The sequence below is a fragment of the Mus musculus genome, chromosome 5 (assembly GCF_000001635.26).
Source record: "Mus musculus strain C57BL/6J chromosome 5, GRCm38.p6 C57BL/6J".
In the NCBI taxonomy this organism is placed as follows: Eukaryota; Metazoa; Chordata; class Mammalia; order Rodentia; family Muridae; genus Mus; species Mus musculus.
Genome location: NC_000071.6, coordinates 134,105,912 through 134,129,720, shown reverse-complemented (window position 1 = coordinate 134,129,720; position 23,809 = coordinate 134,105,912). Strand labels below are relative to the sequence as shown.

Below are 23,809 nucleotides of genomic sequence, written 5' to 3'. Positions count from 1 at the left end.
CCCAAAAGACTTCATGCCAGGATTGCTATTTTGCTGCTGCTAAGCCTTTTCCTGTCTCTATTACATAGTCCAATGATTCCTGGGCATTCTCCCACCCTACGGGGCAGACTTTCTACATGAAGATGCAGTCTCACGTAGTATTACTATGCAGACAAATTGATGGTTTCATAATTCCTAATAAGGATTTTATAGAATTCCTAAATTTATACAAGTAATCTCGAATTCTCTGAGGTATAAAAGCTGCAAGTAAGCGCTCTGCAAACCTTCACGTGTCACGGGCTAATTGCACTAGAAAAAGAAAGCGGGCTTGGAACAAATTTATGACCAAGGAAAACATTCCTTCTAGGTTAGGTATGAGACCATTATTAGGTAACTAATGGTCATAAACTGGGAGTGGACAACTTACTGTAGGTGTGAAGTCAGAAAATAATGATGGACTACTCTATCTATGCAGGGCTTCAAAATAATAAGGCACAAAGGCAGATAATTTGTCTTTTGACAAAACCATGCTAACTTGTGACATAAAAATTATTGCTTTTAACTTATAATGAACTTACGGGGGGGAGGCTAGTAACAGATAATGAATGCTCAGTGAGATGCTAGTCTTAATGGAAAGACATAAAAACAGTTCTGCTGTTATTCCTTAAATTTTATTGACTTATGACATGAATTCTTGCCTTTAAGCTTACTATGAACTTATTGGAATGTAAAAGTATCTAGAAAATCATGTAATCAATTATCCCGTTGTAACAGTTTTACCTGATAGTTGTAGGAGGTAATTTTTTTACAGAAAGTATATATACTGAAAACAGAAATAAAGGCTTGCTGGAGCTTCTTTTTCGCCTCAACCAGAGTTGAGTGAGTGTATTTTCTGTAAGCCTGATTTTTTTTCTCTTTTCCTTCTTTCTCTTCTTTTCTCTCTAGTTCATGAAGAGTTAACAAACCTGGCCAGTAAGGGGTCCTTGAGCCAGAGAGCCAAGAGCCCTAGCAACTGAAACTTTTTTACCTGATCCCCTGCTGCCAACAGCAGGAGTTAATTGGCAGAAACCAGTGGCTTTTAGCCACAGAATTGCAAGAGAGAGTTAAGTTCCCAGAACAATAAGAGAGAGTTACAAGACCAGAGATTATCAGTCTTTGGCCTTTGTCCAATGCAGCATCTGTGAGGGCCAGGGTAGGTCCCAGGCATCCAGTCCCTCACTGGGGGATTCTAGGCAGGGGCTCTACCTCTGAGCCACACCCCCAGCCCCTCACTTGGGGGATTCTAGGCAGGGGCTCTACCACTGAGCCACGCTCTTAGCCCTTTGGGCTTGCACCAACGTAACTCAGGCTAGCTTTTTAGTACTGATTCTCTGTCTCACTCTCTTAGATACTAGGGTTACACACTTGCACCTCCCCTCCTGTCTCTCTACACAGACTTTTCAAGACTGTCACTTAGGAGGTTTCCCAGGACTCCCAACACCCGAGAGCAAGTTCAATGGCTCCCCTCTGCTCTGTCATCAATATGGTGTAGGCAAGAAAAATAAATGCAGTTCCATTTGCATAGAGCCCCCGGGGCAATCAATGGCAGGCTGGACACTGGGTTGGGGGGGTGGCTTAGCAGCTCAGAGCGTGCCTACCATGGGTTAGGAATCATCTCCAGAACTGTAAAAATAAATGACTAAATAACTAAGTAGGCATAACACAGGTTGCCATTTTGTTGTTGTTGTTGCTTTTGAGACAGGGTCTCACTCTTTAGCCTGGCTGATCTAGAACCCACTATATAGACCAAGATGGACCTGAACTTACAGATCTGCCTGCCTTTGCCCATGCTGGGATTAAGGGTGTGTGTCATCACTACGCTGCTCCATAAACTTCTCTAACAAACAAAGAACCAGGGTCAGGTTCTGAGAGGACAATCGATAACTGCTAACTGGTACAGTACCTCATTTTGAGGTGATTACAACATTCTCCCAAACCCACTGAGGAACAGGGATACTGTAGAGACCAGCCTAGCACACATGAAACCCAGGGTTCTACCCAAAGCGTGGCAGAAACCAGGTGTGGAGGTGTGCAGCTGTAATGCCAGCATTTGAGAAGTAGAGACAGGAGGATCAAGGTTCAGCTATGTACGGAGTGCAAGGCTAGCCTGGGGTACATGAGACGGTCTCAGAAACAAATAAGACAACTTGCTATACCTATACTTAAAAATGGTGTTAAGGGGCTGGCGAGATGACTCAGCGGTTAAGAGCACTGACTGCTCTTCTGAAGGTCCTGAGTTCAAATCCCAGCAACCATACGGTGGCTCATAACCATCTGTAATGAAATCTGATGCCCTCTTCTGGAGTATCTGAAGACAGCTACAGTGGACTTATATAATAAATAAATATTAAAAAAAATGGTGGTTAAAAATTTCATTTTCTGAGGTTTCTCTGTGTAGCCCTGCCTGTCCTGGAACTCACTCTGTAGACAAGGCTAGCCTTGAACTCAGAGATCCACGCACCTCTGCCTCCTGAGTGCTGGGATTAAAGGCGTGTGTCACCACTGCCTGGTAAGTGGTGGCTAATTTTTGGAAAATTATTGCTTTATTATTTTATGTGTACGGGTATTTTACCTGCATATCTGTCTGTGTACCACCATGTGTGTACCTGATGGTCACAGAGGGCAGCAGATCTTCTGGTACTGGAGTTACAGATGCTTATGAGCCATCGTGCGGTGCTGGGAATTGAACCCAGGTCCTCTGGAAGTTCAGCTTGTGCTTTAAACCACCGAGCCATCTTTTTAGCCCGAAAAAGGATGAATTTTCGGATAACTGAATGATATTTAGATTAGGAAAAAAAAATAAGGGTAGAGAGATGGCTGAGCAGTTAAGAGCACCTACTGCTCACAAAGGACCTGGTTTCGGTTCCCAGCACCCCTGTCGTAGTTCACAATGGCCGACAACTCTGGTTCCAGAGGATCTGATGCCTTCTACAGGCCTCTGCATGCATGTGGTATGCATATATATATTCAGGCATGCACACATGCACATTAGCTAAATGAAAAATATTTTTGCTGGGTGGTGGTGGCGCACGCCTTTAATCCCAGTACTTGGGAGGCAGAGACAGGCGGATTTCTGAGTTCGAGGCCAGACTGGTCTACAAAGTGAGTTCCAGGACAGCCAACACTATACAGAGAAACCCTGTCTTGAAAAACCAAAAAAAAAAAAAAAAAAAAAAAAAAAAAAAAAAAAAAAAAAAACCCAAAATATTTTTATATGAAAAACATTTCAAAAGAAAGAAAAATGGGGGTGAAAAAAAAGTCAGGCATGACGTCATCCCCATAATCCCAGCATTTGGCAGGCTGCAGCAGGAGTCTCATAAGTTTGAGGTTAGCCTGGGCTATATCAGGAGACCCTTCCTAGCTCAATCCCCTCCCTTACAAGAGTGGGTAGCTCAGTAGGTAAACATGTTTGCACCAAGCCTGCCCACCTGAGTGTAATCTCTGGAGCCCACAGGTAGGAGGTAGAACTGACTTCCACAGGTTGCCCTCTGACCTTTACACCCATGCTCTGGCATGTGCGTGCACATACACACACAATAAAGCAATACGTGTAAAAAGTAAAAGGAGACTACCACCACCACCAAACCCACCAAATCTCAAAAACAAACCAACCCAACTAACCAACAAAACAAAACAAAACGAAACAAAAAACCCTGCAATATTTTTGTCTGTTTTGATTTAAAACAACAAAGAAAAAAGAAAAAGGAGGAAAGAATAAGGACGGAGGGAGGTGGCCCAGCTTGGGAGGAGAGACACTTACCAAGGAAACCCTCCTCATCTACGATGATGGTGTAGTCCTCAGGGGTCTCGGTCAGACTGAAAAACTTGCACCTGAGGAAAAACACACAAGAATAAACTGGTCAGTCAGGGAAGGTCCCCTGATGAGCCACAGCCTTGGCCCCAGCCCATCACTGGGGGATTCTAGGCAGGGGTTCTACCACTGAGCCACGCCCCCAGCCCCTCACTGGGGGATTCTAGGCAGGTGCTCTACCACTGAGCCATGCCCCCAGCCCCTCCCTGGGGGATTCTAGGCAGGGGCTCTACCACTGAGCCACGCCCCCAGCCCCTCACTGGGGGATTCTAGGCAGGTACTCTACCACTGAGCCACGCCCCCAGCCCCTCCCTGGAGGATTCTAGGCAGGGGCTCTACCACTGAGCCACGCCCCCAGCCCCTCCCTGGGGGATTCTAGGCAGGGGCTGGCTCTACCACTGAGCCACGCCCCCAGCCCCTTCCTGGGGGATTCTATGCAGGGGCTCTACCACTGAGCTACGCCCCCAGCCCCTCCCTGGGGGATTCTAGGCAGGGGCTCTACCACTAAGCTACATTGTCAAGTCCTTTGTGTACGTAGTGATGGCTGCAAAATTCACATCTGTGTCAAACCCAAAGAACTATCCACTAAAATGGGTGACTTTTTTTTTTTTTTTGGAAGACAGTCTCTTGTAGCCCAGTCTAGCTCCCAACTCATTCATCATTCACATTAGCAATGCTGACCTGCAATTCCCAATCCTCTACCCACAAAGGGCTGGGATTACAGATGTGCACCACCACAACTGGCTAAAAGAGCAATGTTTGCTCTGTGTAAACTATGTATCACAAACCTGATCTTCAAGGGGCTGAAGAGATGGCTCTGTGGTTAACAGCCCTTACTACTCTTATAGAGGGTTTGACTGTAAGCACCTATATCAGGTGGCCTACCAGTGCCTGTAGCTCCAGTTGCAGCAGAGCCGACTACCTCTCACCACCTTGTGATACACACCAACTCACACAGGCACATTCATACACCTACGAAGTACATAAATAAATCCTGAAAGCAAACGACAAACCAATGAAACCGATTTTCATGAAAGTGCCAGTTTGGGGGCAGGGGGTATACATTCCTTGTCACTTGGACTTCCTGCTTAGGCCCACTGCACACTCAGCTCCACTCCAGCCTCTTCCTTTTTCATCTATTTGTGTCTGTGCACATGTGAGCAGGCAGTGGTGCACACGTGGATGCCAGAGGCCAACCTGCAGGACCAGGTTCTCTTATTCTACCATGTAGGTTCTGTGGATTGAACTCAGGCCATTAGACTTGGCCGAAGTCACTCTCACCCACTGAGCCATCTTGCCAGCCCTCTTTGGTTTCTCTGTCCATGTCTGTTCCATAGCCAATGTGGAACTTTGTTGTTGTTGTTGTTGTTGTTGTTGTTTTGAGACAGTTTCTCTGTGTAGCCTTGGCTATCCTGGAACTCACTTTGTAGACCAGGCTGGCCTCAGATTCAGAGATCTGTCTGCCTCTGTCTCCCAAGTGATGGGATTAAAGATGTGCTCCACCACTGCCCAGTCAACTTGTAATTCTTATCTAGAAAAACAGAATATATAAGGGCCTCAAAGGATAGCAGCAAACTATTGCCTTGTAAGTGGCTATCGGTATTCTTGTGGGGTTCCTTCATCAGGGTCCCACATCCTCAGAGAGAAGCTTGAAGCTCTCAGTTTCTGGATGAAGCAGGTGCATGCTGGGAGGAATGGGGCCTCCCAGCTGCCTGAGAATCTGGTATTCAGGAATGGGCAAGACACTTACTCCAGCCACCCTCGAGGCTGCAGGGACACTCCAGAAATAGACTGGACACACTGGTCTAGAGGGCATAAACAACTAGCAGACGGCAACCAGGGCCTCTGTGGACATGAGGTATAAATAAATAAGTTGTTGAAGTGGCATATCCCAGGGGGCCAGCCAGCTGTTGGATGTCCATCTCAATTCAGCGTGCATACTGGCTCAGAGAGGACCGTTAGGACGGAGGGGACAGAGGGACCTGTTGCTCTCACTGGTCACCAAGTGCCCTGTGTCTGTGAGCTTCACTTCACCTGACCCTGTCGGGCAGCAGTTCTCAACCTGTGGGGTGGCACATCAGGTATCCTGCATATCAGATATTTACACTGTGATTCATAACAGCAGCAAAATTACAGTTATGAAAGAATGTTATGGGTGGGGGGTCACCACACCAGGAGGAACTGTATTAAAGGGTCACAGCATTAGGAAGGTTGAGAACCACTGCTCTAGGACATTCAGATCTGTCTCCTCGTTATTGTTTGTGTATGCATGTGTGGGATATATACATATACACACACGTGTCCTGATGCATGTGCCTGTATGTAGGAGAGGCCAGGGGAAGGTGTTGGCTGTCCTCCGCCATCAGTCACATTATTCCTTTGTGACAGGGTCGCTCTGGAACTTGGAGCTCCCATTATTTTGGTTAGGTTGGAAGCCAGCAAGCCCCAGTGACCTCCTGTCTCTGTACCCGCAACCCTTACCACACAGCATTTCAGGCAAGGGCGCTAGGATCTAAGCTCAATTTTCATGGTTGCAGAGAGACCCGGGAGAACCTGGAAATCGCAGCAATTCCCCTGCTTCAGCTTCTTAGGTGCTAGGATTACATGTGTGAATTACCGTATCTCCCCTTTTCTTTCTTTTTTGGTGTGTGCGCGTGCACATGTGGTCCAGGTTTTAAGAGTTATTTATTTACGTATGTCTTATGCATGTAGGTGTGCCACAATGTGTATGTGTGTGTAGCTCATAGGGCAATTTTTGGGGAGTTGGTTCTTTTTTTGTATTACACGGGATTGAACTCAGGTCATTAGACTTGGTGGCTAGTACATCTTCCCATTGAGCCATCTCATCAGCCCTATAACTACCTCCTTTGTTTCTCTGTCCCCTCCTCTGCCCTGTCCCCCTGCTGTGTAGCCCTGGCTGTCCTGAAACTCATTATGTAGACTAGGCTGGCCTCAAACTCAGGAGTTCCATCTGTCTCTGCCTCCCGACTGCTGGGAGGAAAGGCCTTTGCTACCATCATCACTCAGCATATTCCTATCTTTCTGTGACAGTGTCTCTCATTGGCCTGGAGCTCATTAAGCCAGGTGCCTGACGGGCCAAGGAGTGAGTCCCGAGCTCCCATTCTCTATGCCCCCATATTGAGGCTATGAGCATGTGACAGTATATGCAGCTTTTTATGTGGGAGCTCTGGTGATCAAACTCAGGTCCTCGCACTTACCCAGTGGACTGATCCATCCTCCCAGCCCATCTTCCTTTTTCCTCATGCCTGTCATGATGCCCGGCTGTGTGGGGAGTATCACCAGCCTCTTGGTCACAGTCTCCCACTGCCTACCCACTTATCTTCTTAGCCTCATGTCTTCCAATGCTGTTTTTCCCCACCCTTCCCTCCTCTGACACTTTCTGTTCATCTGTATTGCCTGTGGGGCTGAGCACTATTCAAGGACCACCTCCTTTTCCTCACTAATGGGATCCCACAGTATGAAGCTCTCTGTATTAGGGATGGAGGACAGTGGGGGCGGGGGTTTGGGCTGATCATGCATCACAAAGTCTGTTCATATTGAGTATGTGAAGAACTTCCTTCATAGTTAAGACAGTGCCAGCTTGGTAGAGTATCAGAATGAACACACCTGACATCCCAGCCCCTCAGAGGACTGCTGTACATCTGAGATCAGGCAGGGTCACACTGAGAATTACAGAAACAGCAAATGCAATCTCTTTACACCCTTCAACTCCTTATCCTTCTGTTTCAGCCTCCTTAGTCATGGGGTAACAAGTATGCTCTACAACACCTGGTTTTGCTTTCTTGAAGTGCCAGGGATGAAACCCAGGGCTTTGCATGCTGAGCCAGCACTCTCTCTGAGCCACGCCCCCAGCCCCTCCCTGGGGGATTCTAGGCAGGGGTTCTACCACTGAGCCACGCCCGCAGCCCCTCCCTGGGGGATTCTAGGCAGGGGCTCTACCACTGAGCCACGCCCCCAGCCCCTCCCTGGGGGATTCTAGGCAGGGGCTCTACCACTGAGCCACGCCCCCAGCCCCTCCCTGGGGGATTCTAGGCAAGGGCTCTACCACTGAGCCACACCCCCAGCCTCTCATGGGGGTTGGGAGGATTATTCTAGGTAAGCTCGCTAATGCTGAGCCATGCCCCCAGATCCTCATTGGGGGATTCTAGACAGGTGGTCTACCACCAAACCACACCCCCTAGAGGATTCTAGGTGGAAGCCACACCCCCAGTTTGCATCTGTTCCTGTCTTTCTTTGCCTTGTCCTCACTGAGTTCAAGGTGCTCACCTTCTCCTTCCCTTTCCTGATGGGACTGGAGACCCAATGACTTTCCCATGCCTTTTGCTTTGCACAACAGTCCAGTCACCCCCCCTAAGGATGCCCAACTTTCTGTCAACGCAGGAAGGTAAGAAACACACTGGAAGTCAACCCTTGCGGTTAAGCAATCTGTGGTCCTGTGGCCATCTCCCCACAACCCAGACACTATTAACTGCAAATGACATTCCCTGGAGGGCCCAGCTCGGGTGTTGCCTGAGGCTGTTGACTGGTTGCCTAGTAACTGAAGTGCGTTGTTCTTTAGGTCAATGCCACTCAAACTCCGTTTGGCTGATGACCAGCTTTTCCGCTGTCAGTCTGTTGTGGCCTCTGTGTCTGTCCCATCATCGGATGACCTTCATTACTAGACATTTCCTCTCCCAGACTTGACCCCATTCCCTACCCATCCAGCCCTCTAAACACCCACCCTACCCCTAGACAGGCTTTCTCTGTGTAGCCCTGGCTGTTCTGGAACTTGCTCTATAGACTAGGCTGGCCTTGAACTCAGAGTGATTCCACATGCCTTTGCCTACTGAGTGCTGGGATTAAGCTGTGTTCTACCATGCTCGGTTTAACACAGTTTCTATGCTCCAGGTATCTACTGAGGGTCCCTCTCAAACCCCTACAGCCATGTGCCTTGTTTTAAAGAATCACTTCCCTCACAAACTATCACTTCACCCCTGGCCTCTTCCCCTCCCAGGGCTCAAGTTTTCTCCAAATAATATTTAGAGACATTGATTTGGTGTGTAGTGTTTTGTCTGCACGTGTATGTGTAGCCCGTATATGCCCGCTGCCCAAGGATGTCAGAAGAGGGCATCGGATCTCCTGGTGCTAGAGGTATGGATGGCTCTAACTGCTGTGTAGGTGCTGAGACCTGTCAAAGAACAGCAAATGCTATGAGCTATTGCTCCATTAAAAAAAGAAAAAGATTTATTTTATTTGTAATTATGAGTTTGTTTGTGTGTGTGTCTATGCTTGTTGAATGCAGGTGACCACAAAGACCAGAAGAGGGTACGGGATTCCCTAATGCTGGGGCTACAGGCAGTTGTGAGCTGCCCAACGTGGGTGCTGGGGCAAAGGAGGGTCCGCTTAGCCTCTGAACCACTTCTCCAGGCTCAGAATTCCTCCATTCTAAAAAAAGGATGCCCTTCATCCACATCTCTTCCTCAGGACACATGCCTAAAGCCACTGCCAGCTGGATGATGGCTTTTCTCCACACAGTTAAATTCACCAGTGACTGCCACACTCCACAGCTGATGGCTGTAACAGCTTACCATCCTGCCTCTGATCTGTGATTGGTCCCCTAGCTAGCTGCCCAGAGGAACTTTCTGGGAACTGTGAGTCTCATGCCTTCTCAGGTACGGTAATTGTCCCCTGTCTCCTGAAGGGGCTTCTCTCCAGTGCATGGCAGTTCTGGAGCTGCCTCCTGGGGCCTTGCTAGCCTTGGGCCATCCATTCTCGCTCTTCCATGCCTGGGTTCCTCCAGGCCCAGCTGTGCTCTTTATACCTGCCCGATTGCCTGCTGCCAACTGAAAGCATTGATCTCCTCTCCTACCCTCTCTCCTGCTTCATCTTCTTCCTCCCTCTGTATCCCCTCCTCCCCCTTATTTTTTTCCTTTCTTCTTATGTAGCCCAGGCTATTATGCAACTTGAGATCCTCCTGCCCCAGCCTCTAGGCCAGGCTCTTACACAAATGTCTCATATCCAGTTTCTCGCTGTTGCCTGCTTCGCAATGGACTTGGAAGATCACTGAGCTGGCAGCAGGCCACACTAAAGACAGCTCACCCCAGAGGATTGACATGCAGTCACCTATCAGTTGGTCTTCCAAATTCTACAGCTGTTCCCTCTGGGCTTGGCTGGAGCCAACTACCCGGGCAAAGCCAGGGCCCCTGGCTGCCCGGATCAGGGGCCCAGGCACTGAGTCACCTCTGAGAACACTCCTATCTTCAATCAGTGTGGCCGCCCGGCTGGCTGGCCTAACTGCCTCTGGAAATCCGATCTGTTTACTCTCAGCTTCTTCATCCAGCAGAATGAGGCCCCTCATTCGGGCCTCTCCCCAGGGCACCCTGGGCCACAAGTCCCCAAGCCTTGGCTAGGCCAGGCCCTGTTTCAGAAACACACCTGCAGCCAGAAGGCAGGCAGGGAGGGTGACCTGGAGACCATATCAGCTGGAAAGCCATCTCAGGGATGGATGGACCCAATAAATGTAGCAGAAGGAAGAGACATATAAGCGCTCATTTAATTAGTGGACCAGTTTATCACAAGGTCCCTGTTGAAACCACAGGAGGCCAAGGCTTAGTGGTCCAGAGTGCTCAATCTGCGAGCGTAAGGATCTGAGATTGAACACCATGTAAAAACCCAGCCATGGTTATGCATGCCTGTAACCCTGCACTGAGGGATAGCGGCTGGCGGATCCCAGGAGCTTGCTGATTGGTGAAAGATCCTATCTCAGGGCAATAAGATGGCGACTGATGGAGGGAGGTACTCAATGTCCTGAGACGCTTTCCGCCTGAGCGTGAGGGATTCACGTGCATGCACCACACACCCAGACACACATCGCGGAAGGTTGAATCTCAGCACTCAGGAGGCAATGTGCAGCAGGAGAGTATCCAACTGAAGGCCAATCGGTACTGCATAACAAGACCTGGTGTCAGAAAAGGGGAGGGGCTTCCTGGCATCATTCGGATGGAGGGGCAGGGCTACAAAGAATTCTGGGTAATCTCCATTTGCACGCACCTAGGGATGGGAGGCTCACTCCTTTCTGAGTCAACACACCCTCTCCTGGCTTTTAGAATCCTATGCAGTCTTTTCTTTTTCTTTCTTTTTAAATACTGCTACAAGCTTTTTAAAGCACTAGTTCTCCACCTGACAACACTTGGTGAGGTCTACACTGGCCTGGGGGAAGGCTGGGAATAAAGGGCTTGCCTTGTAAATCCAAGGACCCTAGTTCGACTCCCAGAGCCCGTGTGAAAAGGCGTGGTGCAGTCATTTTGAATGTAATCCCAGGAGTGGGTTAGCAGAGACAGGGAAGCCTGGGGCTTGCTGGCTGGCCAGCCGGCCTCAGCTATTTGGTAAACTTCAAAATAGTGAGAGATTCCCATCTCAAAGAGCAAGGTGACTGTGCCTAGGGAGCAACAACCACAGTTAACCTCAGGCTTCCACATGTGTGTGCACATGCTCACATACACACACACACCATGGGGCTAGGGGTGAATCTCAGTTGGTAGAGTGCTCACCTCGCAAGCACAAGGCCCTGGGGTCTATCTCTAGTACCCAGTGTGATCGTGCATGCTTGTAATCCCACGGCTTGAGAGACTGAGGCAGGAGGACTGCTGTGAGGTCAAAGCAAAACCTAGGCTCAAATCAAATCCATATCAAAAAGCCCAAATCAAAACAACAACGTGGAGGCAAGCTGGGGTGTGGGGATGGTGTCCCTTCCTGAAGCCTGGGTCCTTCTGGTCATCGGAGGCCCCTAGAAAGTTGTCCAGTGAGGAACTTTAGGTTGGTGCGACGACGCGGTCATGCCCAGTGTCGCCCAGGTACCCGGGAGAGAGTGCCTAGATTCAGGCATCTGAGGCTGGTACATGTCTACGATCTCCATGTGCTCAGATCCACTGAGCCACCCTGTGTGACAGTGACATTTCACCAGGAAAAGTGAGATGCTCCCTAGGAGGAAGCTGTGGACCTCAGTTCTTTTTCTATGAAGATCTTTAAAATGTGTGTGTATATTTGTGTCTGTTGTCTGTGCACATGAGTGCAGGTGCACATGGAAGCCTGAAGAGGGTGTCGGATCCCCCAGAGCCGGAGTTACAGGAACCGTGAGTCATCTGACACGGGTGTTGGGAACCAAACTGGGGTTCTCTGTAGGAGCAGCAAGTGCTTTTATCAACAGAACCATGTCTCTAGTTCCCTGCGGTTCTTGGTTCTGTCTCTCGGGCCTTCGCTGGGTGGCTGTGGTCCTCAGAGAGGAGTCACACAGCTCATCTTCCAGCACTGACATTCGGAGCCCAGTAGCAGAGAATGTTGAGCGGAGAGGTGGCCAGCAGGACAAATAAGATGCCACACTGTTGCTTAGTACCAGGCCCAAGATGGTGCTCTATGCTGTGGGCAACAAGTATTTTCTCTTTTCTTTTCTCATCTCTTCTTTTTCTCTTCTCCACTTCCTTCCTAGCATGGGTCGCCATACCTAGCTTCTGTAATTATTTTTCTTCTGTTATTTTAAGTGGGATAAAATAAAAAAAACAGGCAATAGGGGACATGGGGTTGGGGGTGCTGGTGTGGAGATCGGGAAGCAGGGGTGGATTAGCAGGGGCGCGTATGACTAGGACACACTGTATATATGTATGAAGTCCTCAAAGAATACACAGAAATGCTAAAAGTCTTTATTAACTCCCCCAATTCTGCTCCATAAAAAAAAAATGATTTCTGAATGTATCCATGGATCAATGCACTGGTGATATCAAGAGCTCCATGATGTAATCACTACCCTAAAACCCTGGCAGCTGGCAATCAACCTTTAACACCCCCCCCCCCCCCACAAACACACACACACACACCACACACATACACAGACAGATACACCCACACCCACACAGGCTGGCTGGAGATGTAGAACAGCTGGGAGAGTGCTTTTTTAGCGTGATAAAGCCTTGAGTTATATCTCTAGTACGCCATAAACTAAGTGTGGTGGTGCACCCCTGTGACCCAGCCCTTGGAAAGTAGAGGCAGGAAGATCAGACGTTCAAGGTCATCCACAAGTTGAGACTAACCTGGGCTACCTTAAAAAAAAAACTATAGCTAGAGTCAACAGGTACAGACTTAAATTTCCACCCATCCATCCACCTGTCCATCTACGCATCTACGCACCCCCCACCTCCATCTATCCACCCACTTGTACATCCATCTGTCCATATTATCTATCCACTTGCTTACCTATCTACCACTCATCCATTAATTAATAACCAGTCTATTAGCCACCCATCCATCTAGATGGGTTTTGTTAGACAATTATGACACATTCCTGCATTATCACTAGGTTATTAGTGACTCTGGCACTCAGAAGTCCCACCACAGGCTACACGCAGGGTGGCGCCCTGGAAGCTGGTCCATGGGTCAGTCTAGTGTGAAGACCTCAGATCCTGAGGGCTCACTGCTTCAGATGTTGGGATTCTAAGGGCTGGACACCATGGAGTCCTGATGTCCAAGGGCAGGAGAAAAGCATCCTAGCTCCAAAATCAAAATTCCTTCCTCTCCCTTTTTAAATCAAACTTCGCTTCCTCTCCTTGTTTTCTGGGTTAAGCTTTTGCCTTACAAAGACACGACGTCTCCCCACCCCACCCCACCCCTCACTGAGGATTACAGGCAAAATTTTAATACCCAGTCATATTCCACCCTCTCACTAGGGGATTCTAGGCAAGTTTTCTACACTGAGCCACACCTCAACCCCCTTACTGGGGGATTCTAGTTAGGGGCTATATACTGAGTCAGCATTTTTTTTTTTTTTTTTTTTTTTTTTTTGTGGACACAGAGTCTTACTAAGTTACCCAGGCTAGCCTTGAGTCTACAATCCTCCCCCTCAGCCTCACGGGTAGTTGGGATATCAGGCCTTTTAAAACAGCTTCTAAATTGTGGTAAAGCACGTAGGATATACTCCTTGCCATCCTAACTTTGCACGGTCCTGTCTGTGGCAGAAGGCACAGCCACTGTTGTGTAACCAGGAAGGGCACCTGTCTCCAGAACTCCTTCATCTTGCAGAACTGAAACCCAACACTTAAGCAATAAGTCTGTGCCCCTCCTCCAGCCCCTGGCAAGCATACACTGCCTCATACATTGTCCCTATTATTATTTTTAGTAAATATTTCTTTTGTAAAGATTTAACGGACACACACGTTTGTGAGTGTAGGTATCCATGGAGACCAGAAGAGGGCATCAGATCCTCCAAGCTGGAGTTATAGGTATTTATGAATAGCCCTTGGTAAGATTTGGAACCAAATTCAGGTCCTCTGTAGGAGCACCCCCTCCCCCCACCCCTGCCTCCTGGAGACAGGGTGTCACTATGTTGCCTTGGCTGTCCTGAGACTCACAGAGGTCCACTTGTAAGTGCTAGGGTTAAAGGCATATGCCACTATGCCCAGTTACAGTAAGTATTCTTAACTGCTCAGCCATCTCTCCAACCCCTCTATGATTATTTTTGGGGCAGGGTCTGATATAGCCCAGGCTGGCCATAAACTCACTATGTAGCCAAGGACGTCCTTCATTCCCTCCTGTCACCTCACAAGTGCCTGGGACTCCACGTCTGCCTAATCTGTCTCTATAAATTGAATTACTCTGAGAACTTCACAGAAGGAACCTAGACTGCTACACTGCCTCTCCCCTCCCCCACTGGCTGATCTCCTTCAGCATCGTGTTCTAAAGGTTCATCCAGGCTGTAGCAACTGTCAGCACGTCCTTCTTGAAGGGTGGATACTATTGCACCATGGCTGTGTATGTTTACGCATACACCTGTTGATTGAATCTTGGGTTTCTTCCCTGCTTTGGCTTTTGTGAATCAAAGCTTCTGGGAACATGAATTACATACAGGCTTCCCATGATCCTCCTTCCCATTCTTCAGGATGTATACCCAGAAGTGCAAAAGCAACTTATTTTTTCTCTCTCAGATTACACACACACACACACACACACACACACACACACACACACACACACACACACACAAACACACGTGCTTAGTTATGTGCATGCATCTATATGTATGCATGTGCACATGTGTGTGGAGGCCAGAAGAGGGCTTCAGATGCCCTGGAACAGCAGTTGTGAGCTGCTTTGGCGTGCTTGGCAATAGATCTCAGGTCCTCTGCAAGAGCAGCAAGTGCTCTTAACTCCTGAGCCAACTCTCCAGCCTCCTCTCTTAGATCCTTGTTTGAGACAGGGTCCCATTATATAGCCCAAGCTGGTGTTGTTCAATTCCCTCTGTAGACCAGGCTGGCCTTAAACTCCTGCTTTAGTCTCTTGAGTGCTGGGATGACAATTGTGTTCCACCATGCTTAGCTCTCAATTCACATTTTTGTTTTGTTTTTGTTTGTTTTTTGTTTTTTTAGAGATAGGGTTTCTCTTTATAGCCCTGGCTGTTCTGGAACTCACTTTGTAGACCAGGCTGGCCTCGAACTCAGAAATCCGCCTGTCTCTGCCTCCTGCGTGCTGGGATTAAAGGAGTGCACCACCACGCCCGGCTTTCAATTCACATTAAAAAAAAACATATTTCTTCATATTTGTGTGTGTCTGTATGTGTGGGCATGCATACCATGGTGCATGTGTGGAGCTCAGGACAACCCGTGGGAGCTGATTCTCTATTTCCACCATGTGGACTCCAGATATTGAACACAAACCATTAGGTATGATGGCAAGTACCCTTACCCTCGAAGCCATCTTGCCAGCTCTACTTTAAAGTCTTTGGAGAAAAACTAAAAAGCACGTTACATACCTACCAATATCATGTGAGGGGGTTCCAGTCTCTCTACTTCCTCGCCAATACTCTATTCATTTTGTGCTTACTGTTTGAGTCCTTTCTAAATCTAGATTATGTGTACTTGTGTGTCTGTGTGTGAGTACCCGCTGGCTGGAATTGTCAGAGGCGGTTGTGAGCTGCCCAGCATGGGTACTGTGAACTGAACCTGGATTCTCTGGAAGTACAGCAAATGCTTTACCCACTGAACTCTCTCTCCAGCTCGGTATATAGTCTCAATAGTTGCTGTGAAGGGGGTGAGTGAGGTCCCACCTCTATCCAGGCAGCTCTCCTCTTTGGCCCCCGTGTCTTTTGTTTTTGTCTAAGAAAGGGTATTATGTAGTCCAGGCTGGCTTCCTATTCCACGTTACCAACAATGACCTTGAATTCCCGATTCTCTCCCTCTCCGCCTCCTCCTGTCTCTACCTCCTGAATGCTGAGATATGTTGGGGATGGAACTCAGGGCTTCATACACGCTAAGCAAGCATCTAGGAACATCCCCAGTCCCCATGTGGGTCTTAGCAAATAACAGGACGCCTTTTACCAAGTAGCAAAAGAAAATGTTCCTCCCTGTAAGACGGGAAGAGAAAAGAAACCATTGTCAGCTGGGGTCTTTCGGCAGACTGACAAAGAAGGCTATCGTCTCCAAAAAAGCTGAGAAATGCCAGAACAAACGGTGTTCAACAGAGACCCCGAGTTTCAAATCAAATTAGTTGATCCTTTCTCTCCTCTCTTTGGAGATGAAGTCTTGCCATGGGGCCCAGACTGGTCTTGAACCTATGATCCTCCTGCCTCAACCTCTTGAGGACTGAGTGTCCTCACAACATGGTGGCTGGCTTCCTACCAAGCAAAGGCTCCAAGGGGTGGCAGGCACTAGGAAGACTACTCTTTATGACCTAGCCAATCGCAGAGTCCCTGAGGCACACATTGAAGAAGAGAGAGTGAAGGAGCTGTAGCGTTTACATGCAGAGTGTCAGAGCTGTTATAGATTTTTTAAAACGATTTCAGAAACTGGATATGGTGCTGGGTGTATGTAATTTCAGCCCATGGGAGAGGGAGGCAGGAGGATTATAAATTCAAGGCCATCTTTATCTACATAGCTAGTTTGAGGCCAGCTTGGATGACACAGGAGACCCTGTCTCAGAAGGAAACAGGCCTGTCTTGGATGTTTTCAAATAGGGTCTATGGGAGACAGGTGGGACAAAAAGGTATGGCTAAAATGCCAGGCACAACAGTCAATCTTAAGGTGAGAATGATTGGACCAAGAGGCACTTGAGAGATTGGTAGCATGCGTCTAGGTGCGTCTGTGAGGGCATATTGGAAACAAGCAGGTCACGAGGGCTCTGACCTTACCAATGACTTAATCCATTGATGGATTGAAAATCCGAATAGAGGGAGAGTGAGATAGCTCAGCAAGTGAAGGCATCTGCTACCAAGCTTGACAAGCTGAATCTGATCCTGGGGTCCTCAGGGTAGAAAGATGAAACTGACTCCCATAAGCCGTCTTCTGACTTTCACGTGCATGCGATGACATATGCAGAATACATATACACATAATACACACACACACACACACACACACTTCAAATAGATGATTGTGAGGTGTTAGAGCTATAGAAGGTGGGCCTGGATGGAGAGAGTAGATGGGAGTCGTGTCCTTGGAAGCTCTAGCCTGCTTTAGTCCCTTCCTGTGAGAGCTCCACTCTTTTTCCTGGTCCACCATGATGTCCACAGCCTCATCACCTGCTCTTACAGCCATGAAATGAGCTGTTTTGCCATACCCTCCCCACCATGATGGATCAAGACCTCTGAATCCACAAGGAAAATAACCGTTTCCTTGCTGCCTGCTTATGGTGGGTATTTGACATAACTATGACTAAACTACCACGTCAGGTAAGGAACTTGAGCCAGAGGCAAAAGGCCAGGCTGAATCTGAGACGGTAATTCTAAACACATACACATGTGCTACGTGTGTGCAGGTGCACGCATGTGGTAGTTTGAATAGGAACAGCCTCCAAAGGCTCACCGATTTGAATGCTTGGTCAGCAGGGAGTGGCACTACTTGACAGGGATTTGGAGGTGTGGCCTGTTGGAGTGGGTGTGGCCTTGTTGGAGGAAGTGTGTCATTGGGGGTGGGCTTTGGGCGTTTCAAATGCTCAAGTCAGGCCCAGTGTCTCTCTCTTCCTGCTACCTGTCTTTCTGTATGCAGAACTCTCAGCTACCTCTCCATCACCATGTCTGCCTGCATTTCTTCATGCTTTTCCACCATGAAGACAATGGGCTAAACCTCTGAGAGTGTGAACCAGCCCCAACTCAATGCTTTCCTTTATCAGAGTTGTTGCTGGTGGTCATGGTGACTCTTCACAGCAATAGAACAATGACTAAGACAATGTGTGTACATGAGTATGTGTGTTCCTGTGTAACATGGAGGGTGCCATCCTTTATGGGTTGCCCACCTTGTTCCTTGGAGCCAGGGTCCCTCATTTGTGTGGTCTCTCACTGAATAGCCAGGCCCAGGAGCCAACCTTTTTTTTTTTTTTTTTTTTTTTTTTAAAATTCAAAATTCAGGTTCTAGGGATCAAACTCAGGTCTTCATGTCCTTTACCAATGAAGCAATCTCTACAGACCTATTTAAGAGCTCTAGCACAGGGCTGGTGAGATGGCTCAGTGGTTAAGAGCACTGACTGCTCTTCCAGAGGTCCTGAGTTCAATTCCCAGCAACCACATGGTGGCTCACAACCATCTGTAATGCCCTCTTCTAGTGTATCTGAAGACAGCTACAGTATACTCAGATACATTAAATCAATCAATCAATCAATCAATCTTAAAAAAAGAACTCTAGCACAGCAGAGATAATTAACATCTGGAATTGGCCTCTACCTGGACATCCTTTCTAAGGGGGCCCTGTCAAGCCTGTAGGGTGTTACCTTCTACCATAGCAGGGACCATCTGTTCTTTTGTTTGTTTGTTTTGATGGACAGTGTGATAATGTGTGTGTGCACATGTGTATGATGTGTGCATGGTGTATACATCGTATATGCATGTGGCATGTGTGTACTGTACATGTGTATGCACATACGTGAATGTGCACATGGGCCCAAGCTTGCTGTCTTCTCTGTTGTCTTGCTTTTCCACCGTATTCACCGAGGCAGGGTCTCTCAATCAAGCCCAAAGCTTGTCAGTATGGCTAGTTTGGCTGCTGGCTTATTCTGGGGATCCTGTTTCCGTCTCCAAGGCTGGGGTTACAGGTGGGCTATCACACTCACCTAGCATTTATACAGACTCTGGGGACCTGAACTTGGGTCCTCATGCTTGCATGACAAGCATTTAACCGATGAGTCAGCTCTCCATCGTTCTGCTCAGTGGATAGAATTCCTTTTATTCCTTTGTGCACGGCCTAGAACACAGCATTTGCGTGCTGTTGTGGCTTTGTGTGTGTACTCAGGCACATCCACAAATGTACCATGGACTCAGCTGTACCAACCCAGGCTGTGGCTTGCACCAGGTGCAAGCTGGCAGTCTGCACCTTGAAGACATCGCTTACTAGCCCCTAAGCCTTTGCTCACTGTCCTTGCCACCATACAACCTAGCTGCACAGATCATCTGTGCTGGGCTGGAAGCAGCCAGACTCCTCTAGGGCTTCCCGTGTGTACTCATCACCTGCATCCCCTCCTGATCTATCCATGCCCACCTATTCCTGCTGCTCCCTACCCATCTGTGATGGATGCACCTTCCCCCGCCCCTAGCACCTCCTGACATCTTCCCACGCTGAGCTGATCCTGATTTAGATGGAGTTGCCTCCTCCAGCAAGCCTGACCTGTTTGCAGCTCTTAAGCCATAGGAAATCGTGGATGTCCCACTTCAATGACCAATGACTTCCAAAGGTAGAGGCAGGATCTGCGCTTAACATTGCCTCGAATCACAACAGAACTGGATGCATAAGGAATTGGCTCTGTATATGCAGACTGGCATTAGCCAGCACCTGTTGACCTATTCTCTCTGTGATGTTAAAAGGGAACCAGGCTCCGTGTGTGTGTGTGTGTGTGTGTGTGTGTGTGTGTGTGTGTGCGTGTGTACATACCTTGGGCATTGTTACTTAGAAACCATCTTCCTTGTTTATCTCTTTTTTAAAAAAAGAACAGTTATGTGTTTATTTGATGCTTGTGTTCCTGGGTGGTCAGAAACCTGTAGGAACCTGCAGAGGTCAGAAGATGGTGTCCTAGAACTGAAGTTACAGGCTGTTGTGAGTTGCCAGGTAGGTGCTGGGAACTGAACCCAGGTCCTCTACAAGAGCAGTAATCACTCTTAAACTGCTTTCTTATGTGTGCAATATGTTGCGTGGAGTCGTGTGTAGCTTTTTACATGGATGATAGGGATTTGAACTCAGATCCTGGTCAGTGAGCTCTGGGATCCACCTGTTCCTGCCTCCCTAGTGCTGGGATCTCAACTGCACATCACCACTCCTGGATATTTTTATGTGGGACCTGGGGCTAGCCCATCTTTCCCTAAATGTACCAAGGCAGTAGCCTCAGCTCGCCGCACTGAGGAAAGTGATAAAGATCTAGTAATATTTTGTATAGTTTTAAGCTTTTCTCCCATAATGTGCCCCCTGTTCCCCCAGCGCCAGGGTTTCTCTGTGTAGCCATGGCTTCGCTGGAACTCACAGAGATCCACCTGCCTCTGTCTCCTGGGTGCTAGGATTAAAGGCTTGTGCGACCACTGCCCAGTACCATGCATGCTTCTCTAGTCAATGGTGTCCACCACAGTTTGTTGGCAAGACCTCAATATAGCAGTAATGCCAGGACTCAGCCGAGGGCAGTATGAACCAGAGACCTTAAATGTATGCCCAATCCAGGGGGCAGTTCTGGGGTTTCCCATAGCTATGGGGCATTCAAATGAAGTGGGCTTTTGTTTTGTTTTTGTAGCACAGGTTGGACTCAAGTTCACGCTCCTCTTTTGTTTCAGTTTGCCAATCCCTGGTATGCCAGGCCCGTGCCACCATGCCTGGTAAGAAATGTGATTTCTAAGGTTGGCACTTAAAGGTAGCAATAGACTGGGATCATAAAGTGCTTGCCATGCAAACTTTGAGTTCAAATTCCCTGCCCATAGGTCAAAAGCCACATGTGGCGGTGCATGCCTGTGAGCTCAGATCTGGGAGGCTAGAGAGAGATCCCTAGGATCACTGGCCAGCCAGACTAGCACAACTGGGGAACTTTAGGTTCAGTAAGAAACCATGCCTCAAAAATAAGGTAGAGAGCAAGAGAGGAAGGTACTGGATGTGGACCTCTAGCTTCTAACTACTGGGACAACAGGCATGTGCCACCATGGTAGAGCACCTGCCTAGAATCCTCTAGCGAGGGCTGAGGGAGTGCCTTAGGGGTATTAGGTCTGTCTACTATTCCCCCAAAGTGGGTATAAGGGTGTGCCTCAGTGATAGCAGGCTTGCCTAGAATCCCCCAGGGAGGGGCTGGGGGCGTGGCTCAGTGGTAGAGCACCTGCCTAGAATTCTCCAGTGAGGGGCTGGGGGCGTGGCTCAGTGGCAGAGCACCTGCCTAGAATTCCCCAGTGAGGGGCTGGGGGCGTGGCTCAGTGGTAGAGCCCCTGCCTAGAATCCTCTAGTGAGGGGCTGGGGGCATGGCTCAGTGATAGAGCACCTGCCTAGAATCTTCTAGTGAGGGGCTGGGGGTGTGGCTCAGTGGTAGAGCACCTGCCTAGAATCCTCCAGTGAGGGGCTGGGGGCGTGGCTCAGTGGCAGAGCACCTGCCTAGAATCCTCCAGTGAGGGGCTGGGGGCGTGGCTCAGTGGCAGAGCCCCTGTCTAGGATCCCCCAGTGAGGGGCTGAGCGCGCGGCTCTGGTACAGTACCTACACGTATACACCAGCATACACTAGACAGCCACACAGACACAAAAGCAACAGCATGTTGCCTTACAGTTGTGGCATTGGCTATCAAGAGGCTCCTCCATAGAGCATGGAGGCAAGTGAGGCAGACCGGCTGTAGTGTCATGGTCAGGGGACTCACATGCTGTATGTCCCCAAACCTCCCCACATGTGGTCATCTTCTATCACCTAGATGTGCATATCAGCCAAAGAATCCTCTGCCTCTCTAGGCTAGAAACGTTTCCTACCTTAAAGGGGTGAGTACTAATGGTGGTGGTGGGGGCGCGCATGCATAGTCACGTGACTCAGCACCAATCAATAAGGTAAGGAGGTCTGGCAAGGCTTAGCGGAGAGCAGGCCTGTATATTTTGTTAGAGGAAAACTGTTGGAAGCCACAATGCTGGCTCTAGCTGGGTTCCTCACAGTGTGTAATAAAGCTCACTCAGCCACTCCACAGGGTATCCTGTATTATCCTAAAGATGGCCAGTCAGAAAGGTAGCGAAAGAAAGGTCCTGATGACATCATCATATAATTGCATTAAATGATACTGAACAGCCCAGCTCCTAGCGTTTATTTTATTTATTTTTATTTTTGGTGGCCCTAGGGTTGTAACCCTTTCAGAGTGATGTTAAGCCATGACCCCCAGCCCCCTCCCTGGGGGATTCTAGGCAGGGGCTCTCCCACTAAGCTACACCCCCAGCCCCTCCCTGGGAGATTCTAGGCAGGGGCTCTACCACTGAGCCACGCCCCCAGCCCCTCATTGGAGGACTCTATGCAGGCTCTACCACTGAGCCACGCCCCCAGTCCCTCATTGGAGGACTCTATGCAGGGGCTCTACCACTGAGCCACGCCCCCAGCCCCCTCATTGGAGGACTCTATGCAGGGGCTCTACCAGTGAGCCACGCCCCCAGCCCCTCATTGGAGGACTCTATGCAGGGGCTCTACCACTGAGCCACGCCCCCAGTCCCTCATTGGAGGACTCTATGCAGGGGCTCTACCACTGAGCCACGGCCCCACCTGTTAGATTTTAGGCAGGGGCTCTACTGCGGAGCTACACCCTTATCCTCTTTTTTTAAACCTCTTCATTTTCAGACAGGGTCATATGAAGTTGGCCAGGGTCCTGCTAAACTCTTTTTGTAGCTCAAGCAGGCCTTGAACTTTGTGATCCTCCTGCTGCCTGTGTATTTGAATGACTGGCTTACACCATCAGGCCCAGCCTAAAGCTTTTCTCTTTATTCTCTTGACAATTTCAAACATATATGTAATGTGCCACTGTCATTTTCAAGCCTCATTATCCTCTCTTATCTTCCTCCTCTTCCTCCTCCTCCTCCTCATACGGAGCCTTCTCTTTTTACACCTTATCCCTCATCAATTCTACCTACTTCCTTAGGTTCGATCTTAAACATTCCTTCCTCATGGCAGTGGTTTTCAACCTATGGGTTGGGACCCCACTGCAAGGTGGGTGGGTGGGTGGGTGTCACAACCCGACGTTCTATATATCAGATATTTACATTATGAGTCATAACAGCAGCAAAACTACAGCTATGAAGTAGCAATGAAATTAACTGTGTGATGGGGGGGGGGGGTCAACACACCCTGAGGCAATTTTATGGTTGTGGGGGTCACCACAACATGAGGAACTGCATTAAACGGCTGCAGCATTAGGAAGGTTGAGAACCATGGGTCACTGCTTCTCAGTTCTGCTCCTGCCATATTCTGTTTATCATATTTTTTAAAATACTCTGTGTACTCATGTGGGTATGAACATGTGAGTGTAGGTACCTGTAGCGGCCAGAAGAGGGCGTCAGATCCCCTGGGTCTGGAGTTATAGGTGGTTGTGAGCCACCCACTTGGAATTGAACTTTGGTCCTTTAGAACAGAATGCGCTCTCAATAACTGAGCTTTTTCTCCATCCCTCCATCCCAGAGCACTCTCACATCCCCACTATCCCTTAAGATTTGGTTGTAAGATGTCCTCTGGAGGCTTGAACACTTGGCCCTTTGGAGAGAACTCATGGCACTGTTTTGGGAGGTCAAAGAACCTTTAGGGTATGGAGCCTCACTGGAAGAAGTGAGTCACTGTGGGCAGGCCTGGAAGCTTATAATAATAGCTGGGCTCCTACTTCCTGTTTGTCCTCTGCTTCCTGGTCTGCCAGGATGTGAGAAGTATTAGCGATGTGTTCGGTGATGATTGCTGCCCGTGCCTCCCCCCACCCTCTGTGCGTGTGTGTGTGTGTGTGTGTGTGCGCGCGCCTGCCTGCCGTGATGGATGACTGTCACACTGTGA

The 23,809-nt window shown here is 48.8% G+C and overlaps 1 protein-coding gene across 1 annotated transcript in view; it reads right to left on the bottom strand.

The window, feature by feature from the left end:
- Positions 1-23,809, bottom strand: part of Castor2 (cytosolic arginine sensor for mTORC1 subunit 2) — a 42,035-nt gene that overhangs the window by 12,062 nt on the left and 6,164 nt on the right. Inside the window, exon 2 of the mRNA NM_030719.3 lies at positions 3,779-3,849. Coding sequence (NP_109644.2) covers positions 3,779-3,849 — 71 coding nt within the window. The remainder of the gene's footprint in view (positions 1-3,778; positions 3,850-23,809) is intronic.